Below are 16,835 nucleotides of genomic sequence, written 5' to 3' on the forward strand. Positions count from 1 at the left end.
TGTAAAAAGAAGAGGAATTAAACCTAAGCAGGCTAATCTTGGAAGAAACCAAGAGAGCAATAAAAGAGAAGTATACAAAATTTTAAAAAGAAAAAAGACAAAGGAAAAAAAGGAGACTGGTTAAGCCAATCAGTTTCTGCCAGACCCAGCTTTTATTCATAACAGCCTAATGTTCAGTCATTACACTGTCTGAAAACCTTTTCTCTGCTTTGCAGAAAAGAGAGATGAAGTTTGGGAGGAAACAAAGAGGAGTATCCAAGGGCAAGGCACCTGCCTGAGGCATAATCAATATCCTGTGTCTGGTGCTTTCAGCCAGGGATTGTAGGAAAAGGCCTGGGATGCAGCTGAGGTGTGGAATAGGCTGTGAAATGTGGAATTTATGCTTTGAAATTATTCTGTACATCTTTCAGGCCCTTGGCTATCAGCTCTGTCTGATCATATCTGTCTGGAACAAAGATGAAATTTAGCTGGGTACTGGTAGAGCTGATGCAACATTATTGAGTCAACACAATTTTGTGGGAGCAAAGGAGGAAAAGTTTCCCTGTTTGAGCATGACCTGTACTGCTCTGGCTGTTCTCACCCATTTTATTTGGTGTCATAGACACAAGTGGTTTGTGTTGGTTTTGGAAACTCCTAAAATTTGTTCAAGAGGGTGAAGTGGATGATGATGTTGAAAGAAAAACTGTCTTTTTAATGTCAGAGGAATACATTAACCTTTGTATTTCCATAAGCAAAACCTCATTTTATTCTTCCTGATCTCTCTAGAAACAGTAAAACTCTTTGGAAAATATTTAGAAAACTGTGGTAATATTCAGTTGTAATTATTTCTTTTCACAGAGCAATAATAAAAGAAGATATTTTTGCAGTGAACTCAAGCCAGGAATAGCAATAGCCTGAATGACCTGACAGTGCTTCATGGTAACATGTTAATAACTACTTCAAAACAAACACAACACACAAAAAAAAAAGAAAGAAAAAAAAACTTTTTTCTTTTTAAGATGACATTTTTAAGAAAATCTTTCAGTCCTTATATTTTAATTTTTTGACACAGCAATCTACCCCATTTTAACTCTTAACTGAAGAGCTGTGGTAATAGCAATGAGTGGGCTGTAAAATAGTCCAGTCCACTGATCTTCCCAGAACTGTTTGCTTTTCCTCAAAGGATAAATAAAACTAACAGAGTTCAACCCCTGCAGCTTGTGGCTGGGTGGTGATCACTGCAGGACTGTGGTTAATTTATGTTCTTTAATATTTTCATGTGAGCAATTTGTACTGCTGTTTCTGTGGCTGCCATTATATATGTATTTATAATTCTTTTATTGCTACTGGGAGATGATAAAAAGCTTTATTTAATTTATATTTCACATTCCAGATTTTGCTGAAGGCTAAAGCACTGGAGTCCAGCAGAAAGGTCAGTGCTTGGGGTGCCAGGCAAGGTCCATGGGGTGCACTGCCCTCTTATTAGCTTTGCTTTTAATAGAATCTCTCATTCTGCTTTCAAAATCAACACACTGTTTTCCAGACCTAGCAAAATATGTACTCTTTACCTGGGACTTGTTAGTTTTCTTTTTAAAAATAAGATCCAGCACAACATTTAAATCCAAGATCCAGCATAACATTTAAGCCCAATACACATAGTCCACACAGAAATACAGATGGAGTAATGTCCTCAGATGTGGCATTGTAACATGAATTTTAATCCCATACTTTTAGAACTCTCCTCTAGATCACTGTGTCTGCAAATTAAACATTGTACACAGCAATACAGACAGTATTTGATTTAAGATCAATTACTTCCTCAATCCCTAAATAAAACCTCACTTCTGCATGCAAGAATGAGTTTGTTTGCACACAATTTTTAGGTGCACTGAACCCGTCAAGTGGCATTGCACATGAAAATAAAAAAATCACATAAAGCTATGAGGGTGTATCAGATGTACAAAAACAAACCTTCATGGAGGAGAGTGACACTCAAGGCAGCCTGGCTGAGGTGACACCTTTCAAAGCCTCTGAGCTCCTGGCAGACTGTCCTTAGCAGTGCTGGCAGGTGATAGAATGAAAAAAGCATTATTGTCACAGACATATAGAAATAGGCAGTTACAGCCAGTGAGCCATACAGTGAAAGTTTAATTTGAGAGGATCTTCTTACTTTTGGTTCTGTTTTTGGCCCTTTAGCACTGCTTTGCATCTTCCTCTAGACTCTCTACAGCACTGAGTTTTGGTGACAAATACTAATGCAACTGCCAAAAAAAGAAAACCTTTAATCTGATCTATTTAATGCTCTCCAAGAAGGTCTCCATATATGAAGCACACAGAGTGTAAACTCTACCTTACAGAGAATCTTACAGTGCATTTCTTCTTCTTTTACAGTGCATTTCTTCTCCAGCAGTCAGACTCAAACATCACGAGGATTCAAGCACATGTTTTATCTTTTGATGGAAGAAGACAGTCTGTTTCCACTGGTGGGGGATAGAAGCTAGACTATGTGATGAAAAAATGAAGTTCTCTGGTATATTCAAGCTCTATTTTTTTTATTAAAGTCTATTGAAAACCAGGCTCTATTGTTTTATTCAAATATCACGTTAGGAAATGAACAATACACAAGCAAACCATTGTACTAGGATGTGTCACAAGCTTTTTACACAAATTCACAGTGATAAATAGATAAAAAGACATTGCTTTCCATCTATACCAGATACTTAGGAAGAATACAAAGTGCAGCTTTTTAATACTATACAGTCTCACCCAGAGGTGTTTCACCAGAAGTCTGGCACATAAACAACTTCTTTTTGAAAACAGAAGTTTCCAAAGCATGACAAGCACTAAAATTGCTTCATCCAGATCACAGGGACAGAGTTGTTGGCACAGGCTCCTTTCAGTGTCCATTCCCACCTTCAGAGAGGATCCGTGAGGGCTCTGTGTACTTTGCTGTCATCAGGTAGAAGAGGGCAGGGGCAGGTACCAAGGCAAGCAAAGGCAGGTCCTGCTCAAGCTTATCCAGTTTGGAAATGGAGATGATTCCATAGGCATGGAGTAACCAGTGGCTGAAGAGGACAACGAGCCTTTTCTTCCTCACGAGCAGATCCTTGAAAAACTTGTAAAATAAACACAATTTCCTGTTAGCATTCAGCCTGTCAGCCAGCACCTGACATTTAAGAGGTGTGACAGGTAGAGCTCCTGGGTTTGAGCCCTTCCAGCACACACCCAGCTTTTCAGTGCACCATCAGAGGGAATTCTCACATGGGATTCCTCCAGCCAAGAGGGGAAGGGATAAAGGAAAAGACTTAAATGTAAAATACACCACTGAGAAAAGGCAAGAGACAAAGTGGCCTCTGCTCACTCAAGTCTTTTTTACTCTTTTAACACAAGAAACATGTTTACCCACCTCCACTTCAGAAGCAGACATGTAGACAGCCAGTGTAACCAAAGAGAGCACCAGGATGATGTATGGGAAGGCATAATCTAAAGGCAAACATACAACACATTCAGGCAAAAAAAAGGCACAGTTTATCCTTCAGCAGAGAGTTTTTCCACAGGTGTGAAGCAAACTGAGCTGCTCTAGCTGCCTCTTAACATGTGAGGGTCAGCCAAGCACAAACTGCACAGCTCTTCCCTCTGAAGTTTTTCTGCTATTTCTCAGTGGAGTTACTCAATGCTTATACCACAAATTGAAAAATGATAATGAGAAAAGTAGTCAGGCTGAGTGGGGATTTTGTGGCACCTTTCCAAATGTGACAAGAATAGCTATTTTTAGTTTGGCTTCCAGCAAACTCCCCAAATTTACACTGAAATCCATCTCTGAAATCAGACAAACTCTGCCTTAGCAAAAAGTGGAACTAGCTCACTCTGAAGTACTTTCCTCTCTCACCCCCTCTCCTCCTTTTTTGGGAAAGGGACGGTCTCTAGCAGCACTGGCTGAGGCAAAGCAGTGTTGGTCAGGAGCCTGGTGAGGACAGAGCTCCTAACAAGCAACCTTTTCAGGTGAAACTCCTCAAAATAACCCTAAACAACATCCTTATTGCCAAAGCAAAAAGTGTCCCTTCCTTCTTTCTTAGTGTGCACTGACAGGTGTGTTCAGGAGGGTTTTTAGGAGAGAACTCACAGAGGAGGCCTCCTCCCACAGCCTGCAGCACGGTGAGGATGGGGAAGAAGTAGAGTGCTGCATAAATGCTTTTAAATCTGTCAGATCTCCCCAAACCACAGGCAATCTTCTTAACCAGGAGAGGCCTCAGCAGCATCATCAGCACGAGACAGAAGGCATAGTAGATAAACACAATGGTGTACCTGGAGAATTAAAAAAAAAGAAAAATTCCTTAAGATGTGCAGTTTTCTCATAGAGACAGAGGTCACAATCAAGGAATTTGGGGTTAGTCAGTGAACTCTAAAGACTTTATGGGTAAAAGGTTTAAACACAGAATGATGGGCTCACTTTTCCTTAGGGGAAACAGTCAGGATGTTTCCAAGGAAAGGAAAATAAAAAGAAAAAAAGAAGTTTTGAGCTATATATTAAAATGCTGAGAAGACATAGTCTCAAGCTGCATATGGGGAGATTCATTCAGGTTGGACATCAGGAGGAATTTCTTCACAGAAAGGGTGATCACATACTGGAATGGGCTGTCCAGGGGGGTGATGAAGTCACCATCCCTAGAGATGTTAAACATCTGGAAATGCTAAAAATGTGGAAATTATCTTTAATCTGGAAATTATCTTTAATCTGGAAAGACTGGAGTTGGCACTCAGTGCCATAGTGGTGCTGAGCCATAGACTGGACTCAATCATCCCAGAGGTCTTTTCCAAATAAATTGATTGTGTGATAGCCTGGGCTATGCCACTTTCTTTGATTATTCAGAAAGCCATTAAACATTGCCACATCCATGTAAAACAGCTCAAAGCACTAAAGATTCAGGGGATTGATTGCCATTAATCCCAGCTCTACGTGAACAATTTTGGCAGCTTGGAGGAGAGACGGGGGGGGTACACACTGACAGGGGGCACACATAGGGGGCCACACACAGTTAGGGGGCACACACAGGGGGTACACACTCACAGAGAGCACACACTCACAGGGGTGCACACAGGGCCACACCACAGACACATTTTATGAAAAATCCTTTCCTTAGGATTTTTTTCTCCTGAGAAACTGAGAGGCTTCAGGAACAAAATGTAACCAATTATTATCTGCTGCTGTGGAATGCAACAGGTGCATCTGGGATTGGTCTCATGTGGTTGTTTCTAATTAATGGCCAATCACAGTCAGCTGGCTCAGACTCTTTTGTTATAATTCCTTCTTTTTCTATTCTTAGCCAGCCTTCTGATGAAAACCTTTCTTCTATTCTTTTAGTATAGTTTTAATATAATATATATCATAAAATAATAAATCAAGCCTTGTGAAACATGGAGTCAGATCCTCGTCTCTTCCCTCATCCTCAGATCCCTGTGAACACCGTCACAGGCACACACTCACAGAGGGTACTCACAGGGTTACACACTCACAGGGGGGCACACACAGGGCGTGCACACTCACAGGGGGTGCACACTCACAGGAGGTACACACACGGGTGCACACTCACAGGGGGTGCACACTCACAGGAGGTACACACACAGGGGTGCACACTCACAGGGGGGCACACTCACAGGGGGTGCACACAGGGATTCACACTCACAGGGGGTACACACAGAAGGTAGACACACTGCCAGGGGGTGCACACTCACAGGGGGTACACGGCCTCGTGGGTGCAGTGCACGGTGGTGATGTAGTCGGGGCTGGGGTTGTAGAGCATGGTGTACCAGTCCGAGAGCTTCTTGACGGGGCAGGAGCGGATGTGCAGGGAGCCCGCGGGGTCGCTGAGCAGCAGAGTCACCAGGGCTGCCACGCTGCACTCCAGCAGCGCTGTCACGTGCTGCAGCAGCGCGCTGGAGCTAAGGAACAGCACACACACACACTGTCACTGCTGGGCTCTCAGAACTCTGCTGGTCGCAGCCACCCTGAGATGTGTTACAAAGTCTCTTCACCCAGCCCAGCAGTCCAAGAAGGAGTCAGGATTCTTCTATTCTTATTCTTTGGGTTGTTTATTATTTCTTATCTATAACATTCTTTCTCTGACCCACCAAGATCTGTCTGGCAGGTTAGGTTGAGGCACACTGACCACCTTCAGAGACAGTGTTATCTTTTTATACTAAAAACTACATGTACATTATTTACAATAACTTTGCAATTCCTATCACCTGTGTTAGACAGTGAGCTTCTACTCTAAACCAATCTAAAAGTGCCAACATCACCCAGAAGATGGAGGCCAAGAAGAAGGAGGAGAAAGGCAGGACATGCCCAGATTCCTCCATCTTTGCCCCCTGAAGCCCCATTCTAAAAAACCTCAAAAATCTATTTTTCACCCTGGGACAAACTAACTATTATTCTACTTAAACTCTCTTTGTAGGAAAGACATTCTGTGCTGTTCTTGTGAGCCAGCAAAGGCTTCCTGATGATAAGGAAAGCCCCATACCTCTCCTGAGGAAGACACCAAGGCTGTCACCATGGAGATGTGATGAAGGAGAGAAAGTTAAGAGACATGGACTCCACTGAGAACTTTGTTTCTTTCCTATAACCAATGGGCAGTGAATGTGTATGTTAAGTGAATGTAAATATCTTGAAAGAGTATAAAAGCAATATGTTGCTGTAATAAACCTCTCTTGCACCCTTCTGATGGAGTCGTGGTACTTTGTGCTGTGTCATGCTCTATAATGCCATCTCTTGACTTGTAATTCTTCATATAAAGGTTGGTAATTGTTTTTTCATGGGTCAAGATCAAAGGCACAGGGGTCTTGGACACTGGGCCAAGGTCTCTGAGCCCCCTGACAGGGTCTCGAGTCCTCCAGGGCAGCCAGAGGAATTTCCTGGGCTCCCACACCATGCTGCCAGCTCCTGCAAATCCCAACAGCCCTGGAATCCCGCAGAGCCTTCTGCAGAGCTAAAACTTGCTGAGTGTGGAAGCTCTTTGATAATCTCAGGTGGTTCAGTGTGTAAAAGAAAAGAGCGGCGAGGGTGACACACCACACGTCTCAGAGGGGGTGACATTGCCGCTTGTGATATAAGCAGAATTGCCAAAGCTGCAATTTGAGCAGCTCAGGAAGCTCATTGAAGATGGACCTCATAAAAAAAGACCTCATTGAAGATGGTAAATATTCATATATTAAACATTCTCAGTCCCCTATCTGTTCATTGCTCAGAGAACCACAGAATGATTTGGGTTAGAAGGGCTTTAAAGACTGTCCAGTTCCAACCCCCTGCCATGGACAGCTCAGTGCACTCCAGAGCCATCACTCCTCAAAAAACTTCAGTCTAACACCTGATGGCCATATGCAGCTGTGGGTTTAAACCTTTTTTACAGAACTTGTCTGATGTAAAGGCCACAGCAGCTCTGCTACCAAGACCCAGAGCCAGAATACATATTTCTAAAGAGAAAAGTCAAACCCATCCTCTCATTGCACCTGTGCAGCCCTGCTGATATTGACCCAGGGGAGAGGGGATGATACAACCTGCTCCTTCTGTCTTCTGGGAAACCAAATTCAGCCCAAAATGCCAGCTGGACTGTGCACTGGCACATTAAAGAGGTACAGACCATGCCCTGAGGGCACTGACTGGGACAGGGTGCCCTGCAGGACACTTACATTTGTATATAAACTCTCCTACAGCCACTCTAAAACTCTGTGCAACCACATCAGCTCAACCAATAACAAGGGTGGATGGGGCTCTGAGCAACCTGCTCTGCTGGAAGGTGTCCCTGCCCATGAGAGAAAACTGGAACTGGATGATCTTTAAGGATCCCACCCAACCCAAACCAGTCTATGATTCCAAGAAGTGCTGGACAGCTCAGTTCAGCATCTCAGATTAATCACTTTCCAATTTTAAACAACCCATCCAGAGAAGGGGTGCACAAACCTCTTTTTTCCAGAATACCACTCAATAAAGAACCAGTGTAGAACCAGGGGCAGCATGGCCATGAAGCCGAGGTACAGCCAGTCATAGCGGTCTGGAGATCCCAAACACTCCCGGCAGATTTTGTTGTCATCAGTTCTTTGGCCTCTAGGACACACCTGCAGAAGGCAGAGCTTGGACTCAGAATCCCACCACCAACAGCAAACCTCTGCAGTTAATGGAAATACAGCTTGGGGCAAGACATAGGGCAGATTTTTAAAGAGCTGAAAAAATAACCCCAGTAATTTCTCAGCTTACACTTGCTCTCTCCAGCTCTTCTTTTTTAATATAAACAAGGGTGAAGCATGATTAAAAGCCTTCATGCAACCCTCCATTTTACTCTCTTGCTGTCACACCAGTCCCTTTCATCTCAGATGCTCACAACCACGGTTCTCCAGTTTCCTCCCGCCCTCCCCGGCTCTGGCTCTCCTTCAGCACTCCGGTAAAACCGGCGCGCACAGGGACTCATTCCAGCACAGCTCCCCGCACCACCCCGTTCTGTGTCAGCTCTTCCAGCCCCGGTACAGCACCGAGCCCCCAGCACCTCGTGTCGCGGTGCAGCTCGGACCGCTCTCGCCTCAGCAGCCCCCGGTACCGACCCGCAGGGCCCGGCCTGAGCCATCCCGCACCAAGCCCAGCCTCGCACTCACCCCGCAGTCCCCGTAGGTCTCCACGGAGCCGTTCACCGACAGCACAGTCCTGCCGCAGTACAGCCCGAGGCAGGCGGGCTGGATGTCCACAGCTGGGGGCAGAGCGCGGGCCGCGTTACCGGGAGAGGCACCGAACGCCAGTCCCGGCCCTCTCCAGCGCTGACAACACCCCCAACCCCATCCAGGCCCCACCCGCATCCCCAGCCCCGGCCCGGTGCCCCATCCCGGCCCGTCCTACCGGCGCGGAACATCGCGGTAACCCGGCAACCGCGGCCCGGTACTTCCGCCGCGGCGCTTCCGCTTCCGCCGCGGGTCGGCTCCGCCCGGGAATGCGGGGCGGGAACGCGAGGGGGCGGGGAATCTGGAGGGCGTGGCCACGAGCGGGGCGTGGTTACTCCATGGGCGTGGTCAGAGGCGGAACTTCAATGGGTGGGCGGGAGGTGGGCGCGGCTTCAGGCTGGGGTTGCCTGAGAGGGGCGTGGTCTCACTTTAGTGGGCGTGGTCTCGGGTGTGGCGGCGCGGGGCGGCGGTGACAGTGACGGTGTCGGTGGCGGAGCGGGACGGGCGCTGCCGCCACACTCGCCGTCGGGCGCCGTGCTGCAGACGGTGGAGATGCACACGGGCGGCGAGCCGCTGCGCATCATCCCGCGGCTGGAGGCGGCGGAGCGGGCGGCGGCGGCGGGGCTGTCGCTGCTGTCGCTGCGGCGGGAGGTGGCGGCCAGGCACGACCACGTGCGGCGGGCGCTGATGCACGAGCCGCGCGGGCACGCCGGCATGTACGGGGCCGTGGTGGTGCGCGGCGGGGCGGCCGCGGAGGGCGCGCACCTGGCGGCGCTCTTCCTGCACTGCGCCGGCTACAGCGCCATGTGCGGCCACGCCGTCATGGCCCTCGGCCGCTTCGCCCTCGACTACGGGCTCGTACCGGCGCCCACCCGCCCCGAGACCGCCGTCCGCTTGCGCTGCCCCTGCGGGCCCGTCACCGCCTTCGTGCCCTGGGACGGGAACCGCAGCGGCAACCCCGTGCGCTTCCACAGCGTGCCCGCCTTCGCTGCCGCCACCGGTGGGGAACGCTGCGTGTTCGGGGGGGGGTTGGTGGCTGGCTGAGGGGCGTCTGGCAGTTGTCTCCCTTGTCCCAGTATTCGTCAGGGATGCTGTAAGATGCCCTAGGAGTACTCAATTTATCACCCCTGTCGACTGCCCTCGCATGTGCCTGCATTCCTTCGCTCTGTATGCAAGCCCTAGGAGTACTCAAGTTATCATCCCTGTCCACTGCCCTCGCATGTGGCTGTGTTCCTTCACTCTATGCAAGCCCGAGGCTCAGCACAGTTTTGCCTCCTCACGTTCCTCCCTTTCTCTGCCCAGACTTGGCCATTGATGTCCCTGGCCATGGGAAGGTGGTGGTTGACATCGGCTATGGTGGCACCTTCTACGCCTTCCTCAGCGCCGAGCAGCTGGGCCTTGATGTGCGCTCTTCAAAGACCAGAGACCTTGTCAGTGCAGCGAGTGCAGTGACAGAAGCGGTGAAGAAACAGGTATATGGAGGAGCACTTTGGTATCCCACCATGTTCCCTCTGGGCTGACTGCACCAGACCAGCTCTAGATGGTGGGAGAGTCCCATCCTTCCAGCCCCATTATGAATTGCAGAGTCCTTACAAGGATGGGAGAAGGAGCCTTCCTGCTTCTCTCTGTTACCAGTGAAGCAGAGATGGAAACGCAGCCATGTGGCCTTGTCCCCTTCCTCTGGTCTCTCATAGAAGCTGCACTGCACACATTGCTGCTGTTGTGTGTATTTGTCACCCTCTCTGTGCTGTTCCCAGTTCAAGCTTCATCACCCTGAGAGTGAAGACCTGGCTTTCCTCTACGGCACCATCCTGACAGATGGGAAAGATGCCTTTAGTGAGGAGCCCACCACCAACATCTGTGTGTTTGCAGATGAACAGGTACAGAAACAGGCTCTTCTCAGGCACAAGAAACACCACAATTGTCCCTTTGTCCCTTAGATCCACTGCAAAGAAGAGAGACTGTTCTGCTTCTTAGTTTGGGCAGTGATTGCTTGTGCTGCTGTCATGGTTTTGCTCCTAACAGCAGAAATACTTCTGCACACCTTAGATGGTGGCACTTTAAAAAGCTTCATACCCAAAACCTGTTGATTGGAATTTTCCAGGAGTTCACGAGCAGAGATAGGATCCCAGCATAGTACATGTCCCTAAAGTCCTAATCAGGGAACACCTGCTGGGGATTAACAACAGGATAGAAATGGGGTGTTAAAATTCTGTTCTTGTCTGCAGCGCATAAGGTATCACACAAATGGCAGGGGAAGTTTTGGTTGGACTTTCCAGCTGTGAGAAGTGTGGAGCACTGGGACAGGTCACCTCAGAAGCTGGCCAACACTGTGGTTTTGGAGTTATTAAAAACCAGGCTGGCCAGGAGCCCCCTCAGTGTAAGGAGAGCCAATCTTGCCTTGAGGTGTGAGAATGGAGCAGGTGGCCTCGGCCCCTGTCAGTCCTTTTGAGATGATACTGGGAAGATTTCAACTGCTCCTAAATAGCCTCAGTTTATTAGATCATCCATCCCTAACTGTGCCAAAAAGTACTCCAAACCTGCTTCTCTTTTCCTTCTCGGTTGTGATGTATCTGGATTCTCTACAAAACCCTGGCTTGGGGGGGTTACCTGAGTGCAGTGTAAAGATGGTAGAGAGAACTGAGGGGAGCAATCTCATTTTGTATTAAACCCCAAAATCTAGTGCTGGTTCGTCCCTTCTGCTGTAGGTTGACCGGAGCCCGACGGGTTCGGGGGTGACAGCTCGCATTGCCCTGCAGTACCACAAGGGACTCATCCAGCTGGAGCAGAGCAGAACCTTCCAGAGCAGCACCACAGGCTCCCTGTTCACTGGGAAGGCAGTGAAGGCAAGTGGCTGGTGCTGGACTTTCCCCCATCTCAAGGGCTGCTGGAAATGTGCTCAGTGGGGAAGCAGAAAAGCCTTTCTGTGCCTAAGGGTGTAGGGAAGGAGGGAGGTGCCTGTTGGTCTTGTCCTCCCACAAACCTGGCACTAAAAGGATTTTAGGGCCTTGTGTTGTGTGGCTGCTTTGGGATGTACCAGGGCATAAATGTCAGGTAGCACTGGAATTCTGTGGGGTTGGGAGAGTGGAGAACCCTCTGTTGCCTCTATCCTCATCCTGATCCCTCTGCAGGAGACCAAGTTTGGGAACTACAAGGCTGTCATTGTGGAGGTCTCAGGAGAAGCCTTTTACACTGGCACAGCCACCTTCACTGTGGAAGAGGAGGACCCACTGAAACATGGCTTCTTCCTCAAGTGACCCGAGCCACAGGTGGTGGCAGAACCTCACTGATGGTGCCGTGCTTCTCCTGACCACGAATTTCTGTTTTACTTCTCCACACATTGCAACAGAAACATCCCTGGGTGGTGTGACAGCATTTGTCACATTTCAGGGTAACAGGCTTGTTGCCCTGTTATGTTTAGCATATTGGGTGCACTGTGATTAGCACATACAAGCTGCTCTGAGATGCTGTAGTATTCTTCTTTTTCTTACCCATAATTCACAGAAAACTGAGCTGATCTTGGAGAGCTGCCTTCAAATTTATGTGCCTTCTCTATGTCTGCAAATTATGAATTTTAAAATTAGATTTCTATTAAATGTCGGCTGAAAACTTTGCCATTTTCTTTGTTTTCACTCCCAGAGCTCAATTTGGAGGATTCTGCTGAGTATGTCATGACTCTGGGTTTGAATTGCTAGCTCTTCTTGTCTCCTGCTCAGCCAGCTGTGCTGCTCTGTCTCATGCCCCAGCTTCCCTGCTCAGCCTGTCCATACAGCCCCTTCCTCACTCATTTCACCCCACCGGGGCTCTCCTGCATCCTGGGGCTGGATGCAGGTACTTGATCAGAATTTCCTGTGTTCCTGCTGAGTGTCCATGCTGTGCTGCTTCCCTAAGCCTTCCTCTCTTGCTTATCTTGGACCACTGGCTGCAAATACCCTGTGGTTAACTTTCAACAGGAGCAGCTGTGTTTGAAAGTCTGAGCCATTACGACCTTTGACTGCTAATTATTTACTGATTTTGTCCCAGTCCAGGGGCAGCTTGTGCAGCTGAGTGCAGTCAGTTCTTGCTTTGCCAGAGTCCCTCCAGGGAAAAACCAAGCATTTGCAGTGGCAGGAGCAGTCCTTCAGACCTCTGGTGGCCTGTCACTTCCACTGTGTCTGTGGATGAAATGGTGCTTGTTAAATGAAGACACTCATGGGCGGAACTGGCATTTGTTAAAATGAGACATGAGAATGAGAATGATCATCTCATGCAGCAGAAGAGTGCATACTGGTGAACTTAGATAAGATTGGCACAGAAAAGCCTGGGAGGAATTTCTTCTGTGAGCTTGAAAGTAACTTTGTAGCAGGAGGAAACAAAAATTCCGATTTATGCAACTACTGAACTGCCAGTAGACTTGTTTTGGTTTGTTTTTTTTTTTCCTCAGGCTCCTGCTCCCAGCTTTCCTGTAACAATCTTGTAAGTTCCATACAGCCTCTGATCCAGGAGAACAAGAAGTGACACACACATTGTCTGTGCTTGCTGGAGCACACTCTTCCATGAATGAAAACTCCTGCATGTGTTTTCATCTTCTGGGCGTCTCCTTTATCAGGCCCCCAGCCTGGCTCCTTGGAAGAAGCTGGGACAGCAAGTCACAAAGCCCAGCACAAGATCTTTGGAGGTTCTTCAGGCATTAATTGGGGTGCATCCTTCATTACCTATACTGTACCCCCATCCTCAAGAAAATTTTCAGGTAGGGGCAGGCAGCTATAGCATGGATGAAAGTGGAGGGAAAGGATCCTGCTGCCCATGTGGAGGGGGTTCCTGGCCTGATCCTGCAATCTTACACCTGATGATCCCTCAAACCCCAGCCTGGTGAGCCGGGGTGATGGTCCCGGCCTCCAGCTGAGGGTCTGGGGGTAGCTGTTCTCCGTGATGGGCTGGGGGCTGTGCGGGGAGAGGCGCTGACCGGGGCTGCCAGGCGAGCACATCTGAGGGGACCATGGGATGGTGCCGCTGTGGGCCGCAATTCCCCGGCCCCACCGCCCGTCTGTCGGGGCTCCGCTCCGCCGCCGCCGGGTCCGGCTGGGCCGGGCCGGGCCGGTTCCCCGGGTAACGGCGGCCGAGCGACGTCAGCGGCCGGGGGGCCGGGAGCGGCGGGGCCTCCGCAGCCGCGGCGGGGCCGGGCCATGAGGCTGCGCATGGAGCCGGCGGCGGCCGTGCCGGGCAACCTCTCCCGCGGCGGCGGCGGCAACGAGAGCGGCGGGGCGGCGGCGGCGGCAGGAGCGGCGGGCTGGTCGGCGGCGGCGCTGGCCTCGCAAGCGGCCGCGCTGCTGCTCATCTTCGCCCTCTCGGCGCTGGGCAACGGCGCGGTGGTGCTGGTGATCGCCCGGCACCGGCAGCTCCGCACGGTCACCAACGCCTTCGTGCTGTCGCTTTCTCTGTCGGAGCTGCTGGGCGCCCTGCTCTGCCTGCCGCTGGCCTTTCTCAGCCTGCTCAGCCGCCCGCCCGGCGCTTGGCTCTTCGGGCAGCGCCTGTGCCTGGCCAGCGCCGCGCTCCACGCCGGGCTGGGCATCGCCGCCACGCTCACCATGGCCCTGCTCTCCTTCGATCGCTACTGTGCCATCGTCCGCCAGCCGCGGCACAAGATGGGCCGGCGCCGCGCCGCGCAGCTGCTAGCCGCGGTCTGGCTGGCAGCCCTGGCGCTGGCCGGGCCCTGGTACGGGCTGGCGGGCGAGGGGCGTCGCGAAGCCCGGCCCGGCGCCTACCGCTGCGTCTACGTGCTGCCCTGGGGCTCCTCGCGGCTCGGGCCGCCCTACGGCGCCGCCCTCATCGTGCTCTGCTACCTGCTGCCCTTCGCCGTCATGTGCTTCTGCCACTTCAACATCTGCCGGGCGGTGCGGCTGGCCGAGAGCCGGGTGCGGCCGCTCACCACCTACGGGCACCTGCTGCGCGCCTACGGGGAGATGCGCACGGCCACCACCGTGCTCATCATGATCGTCTCCATCATCTGCTGCTGGGGGCCCTACTGCATCCTGGGGCTGGCCGCCGCCGCCGGCCGCCTTCCCTTCTCGCCCACCATGGACGCCGTGGCCAGCGGGATGGCCTGGGCCAACGGCGCCATCAACCCCCTCATCTACGCCGCCCGTAACCCCAACATCTCGGTGCTGCTGCGGCGCAGCCGGGAGGGCGGCTACAGGACTAGGAACAACATGGTCGCCTACCTGTCGGTGCCGGGCCGCCAGCCGGAGCCGCGGAGCCGGGCTGAGCGGGTCCGGGAGCGCTACATCAACCGGCACAGCGGGCCCCCGGGCAGCGCCGTGTCCTCATCCAGCCCGGCCAGCGGGGCAGAGGTGGCCATGTGGGCCTGCAAGACTCCCGCTGTGCTCTTCTGCCGGGATGGACAGCCGGACACGGTCTCTGAGGGCACCCTGAGGGGCAGAGCGGGCGCCATCGACACCAGCCTGTGAAGGGATGGGGGCCGGCATGGAGGCATCGGGCCCCGGGTGCCTCCTGAACAAAGACCTGCTGCTTGGAGCCCTTTGCAGCTGGACTACCAAGAAACTGTGATGGGACTGTGTTTCTTCTCCACCGTGTGAACTCTGCTTTGGTCACCCCATCTGTGAGCAGCAAGAGCTCCAAAGGGAAGGGAAATGCCCCTTCCTTTTCAGCAGGCCTGATGGATGCATCGGTACAGCTACTGAGCCCGGCCAAGGCAAGAGCTTCAAGAACAGGACAGAGTTTGCTCCAGACCTGCAGAAAGTGCCACTGTGCAGCTCTGGGGCTGACACACCAAACTGACTGAATGCCTGTGGGAGCTGTTTGCTAAGTGCCAAAAAAGCAACTGAAAGCTGAGCACTGGCAGCAGGATTACCAAGAATCTGTGGTGGGACTGTGTTTCTTCTCCACTGTGTGAGCTCTGCTTTGGTGACACCATTTGTGAGCAGCAAGAACTCCAAAGAGAAGGGGAATCCCCCTTCCTTTTCAGCAGGCCATCAGTGACAGCCACCAAGCCCAGCCAAAACAAGAGCTTCAAGAACAGGACAGAGTTTGCTCCAGACCTGCAGAAAGTGCCACTGTGAACTCCGGGGCTGACACACCAAACTGACTGAATGCCTGTGGGAGCTGTTTGCTAAGTGCCAAAAAAGCAACTGAAGGCTGAGCACTGGCAGCTGGAAGCCACTTTGTAAACACCACACTGTGAAAAACAGCATCATGGCAGGAAAATGTTGCTTTTATCTGTTGTATGTGGAAGTGACACAACAGTCATAAAGTCACAGACTGTAGGATGGGCTGAAAAAGTGATCTATTTATATGTATTTTTTTTTTAATTTAAACTCTGAAGTATAACAAGAAAAGTAATTGTGAAAGGAAAGATGAATGATGCAGGGAGGGAAGGAAAGGAAGGTAAATACCTCAGGTGTCAGAATTTCAGCAGCCTTTTCTCTTTTTTTGCAGGTACAGTCAACTTAAAATACTATGAATATGAGAAACATGAGTTCCTCAGACAGACTGAAAAGGGTGTGGGTGTAAACTGTGGTGTGCACAAGATGTATGTTTTCTTTTTGAGCTCATCCAGAGTGTCTCTCATCTCCAAGGGTTTTACCATAATTAGAGGAGCTGTGTGAGAGAAGTGTCTGAAAGGAGAGGCAAAGCAATACCACGTGTCCTCTGTGTGCTCTGCAGCATGTGAAAATGTGTGTATGCACAGAACAGATATTGTTGTATTGATGGCAGCAATCCATTGGAATACAATATTTTAAAAACAGCTGTTTGCTGTTGAAAAAAAAAAGGAAAATAACACCATGGAAATGCAATTGCACAGCATTGATGTGAATAAATTTATCAGTGTCATCTTTTTGTTCAAGGGCCCAAAGCCTTAAATTAGTATTTTGAATCTGAAATTAAGATTTGGCCTTCATTTGTCTTTGTCAGAGTTTAGTGTGAGACAGTATTTTTCCTTGTACAGGCTTTAAAAACACAGTGTTTTGGTTTTAATTTTAAAATACAGTGTTTCGGTTTTACTGGATTTTTCAGCTGTTTGTGACGCAAGTGAACACTCTGTCATTATTTTGTAAGTGAAGAAATAAATTGTCTTTTATGCAGGAAATGAAAGTGTCTCAGCCTGGCATCATTCTCAGGCCAGCCTTGGGAGGGGAACTCCTGTAAAGAAATTG

General features: G+C 50.2%; 3 protein-coding genes across 3 annotated transcripts; 2 read left to right on the plus strand and 1 right to left on the minus strand.

The window, feature by feature from the left end:
• Positions 1–2,514: 2,514 nt before the first annotated feature.
• Positions 2,515–8,990, minus strand: JKAMP (JNK1/MAPK8 associated membrane protein). The gene is made up of 7 exons (XM_074543969.1): positions 8,861–8,990; positions 8,623–8,714; positions 7,937–8,091; positions 5,713–5,919; positions 4,103–4,284; positions 3,386–3,462; positions 2,515–3,094 (listed from the first exon to the last, which is right to left on the minus strand). Exons 1-7 carry the CDS (start codon positions 8,871–8,873, stop codon positions 2,876–2,878), a joined length of 945 nt encoding a protein of 314 aa, XP_074400070.1. The 5' UTR covers positions 8,874–8,990; the 3' UTR covers positions 2,515–2,875.
• Positions 8,991–9,139: 149 nt separating this feature from the next.
• Positions 9,140–12,294, plus strand: L3HYPDH (trans-L-3-hydroxyproline dehydratase). Its single transcript, XM_074543971.1, has 5 exons — positions 9,140–9,682; positions 9,985–10,154; positions 10,440–10,562; positions 11,391–11,528; positions 11,814–12,294. Exons 1-5 carry the CDS (start codon positions 9,235–9,237, stop codon positions 11,937–11,939), a joined length of 1,005 nt encoding a protein of 334 aa, XP_074400072.1. The 5' UTR covers positions 9,140–9,234; the 3' UTR covers positions 11,940–12,294.
• Positions 12,295–13,160: 866 nt separating this feature from the next.
• Positions 13,161–16,459, plus strand: GPR135 (G protein-coupled receptor 135). The gene has a single exon (XM_005491646.3). It carries the CDS (start codon positions 13,848–13,850, stop codon positions 15,126–15,128), a length of 1,281 nt encoding a protein of 426 aa, XP_005491703.3. The 5' UTR covers positions 13,161–13,847; the 3' UTR covers positions 15,129–16,459.
• The last annotated feature ends 376 nt before the right edge of the window (positions 16,460–16,835 follow it).

The sequence above is a fragment of the Zonotrichia albicollis genome, chromosome 6 (genome assembly GCF_047830755.1).
Source record: "Zonotrichia albicollis isolate bZonAlb1 chromosome 6, bZonAlb1.hap1, whole genome shotgun sequence".
NCBI lineage: Eukaryota > Metazoa > Chordata > Aves > Passeriformes > Passerellidae > Zonotrichia > Zonotrichia albicollis.

Excerpts from the sequence above, each read along its gene's own strand:
- JKAMP (XM_074543969.1), bottom strand. Across the intron at positions 4,285-5,712 it reads CACGAGGCCGTGTACCCCCT|GTACACCATTGTGTTTATCT; the intron begins GTGAGTGTGCAC and ends TTAATTCTCCAG. Across the intron at positions 3,463-4,102 it reads TGTGGGAGGAGGCCTCCTCT|ATTATGCCTTCCCATACATC; the intron begins GTGAGTTCTCTC and ends GTTTGCCTTTAG.
- GPR135 (XM_005491646.3), top strand. The coding sequence starts at position 13,848 with ATGAGGCTGCGCATGGAGCCGGCGGCGGCCGTGCCGGGCAACCTCTCC.
- L3HYPDH (XM_074543971.1), top strand. The coding sequence starts at position 9,235 with ATGCACACGGGCGGCGAGCCGCTGCGCATCATCCCGCGGCTGGAGGCG. Across the intron at positions 10,155-10,439 it reads CAGAAGCGGTGAAGAAACAG|TTCAAGCTTCATCACCCTGA; the intron begins GTATATGGAGGA and ends TGCTGTTCCCAG. Across the intron at positions 10,563-11,390 it reads GTGTGTTTGCAGATGAACAG|GTTGACCGGAGCCCGACGGG; the intron begins GTACAGAAACAG and ends CTTCTGCTGTAG.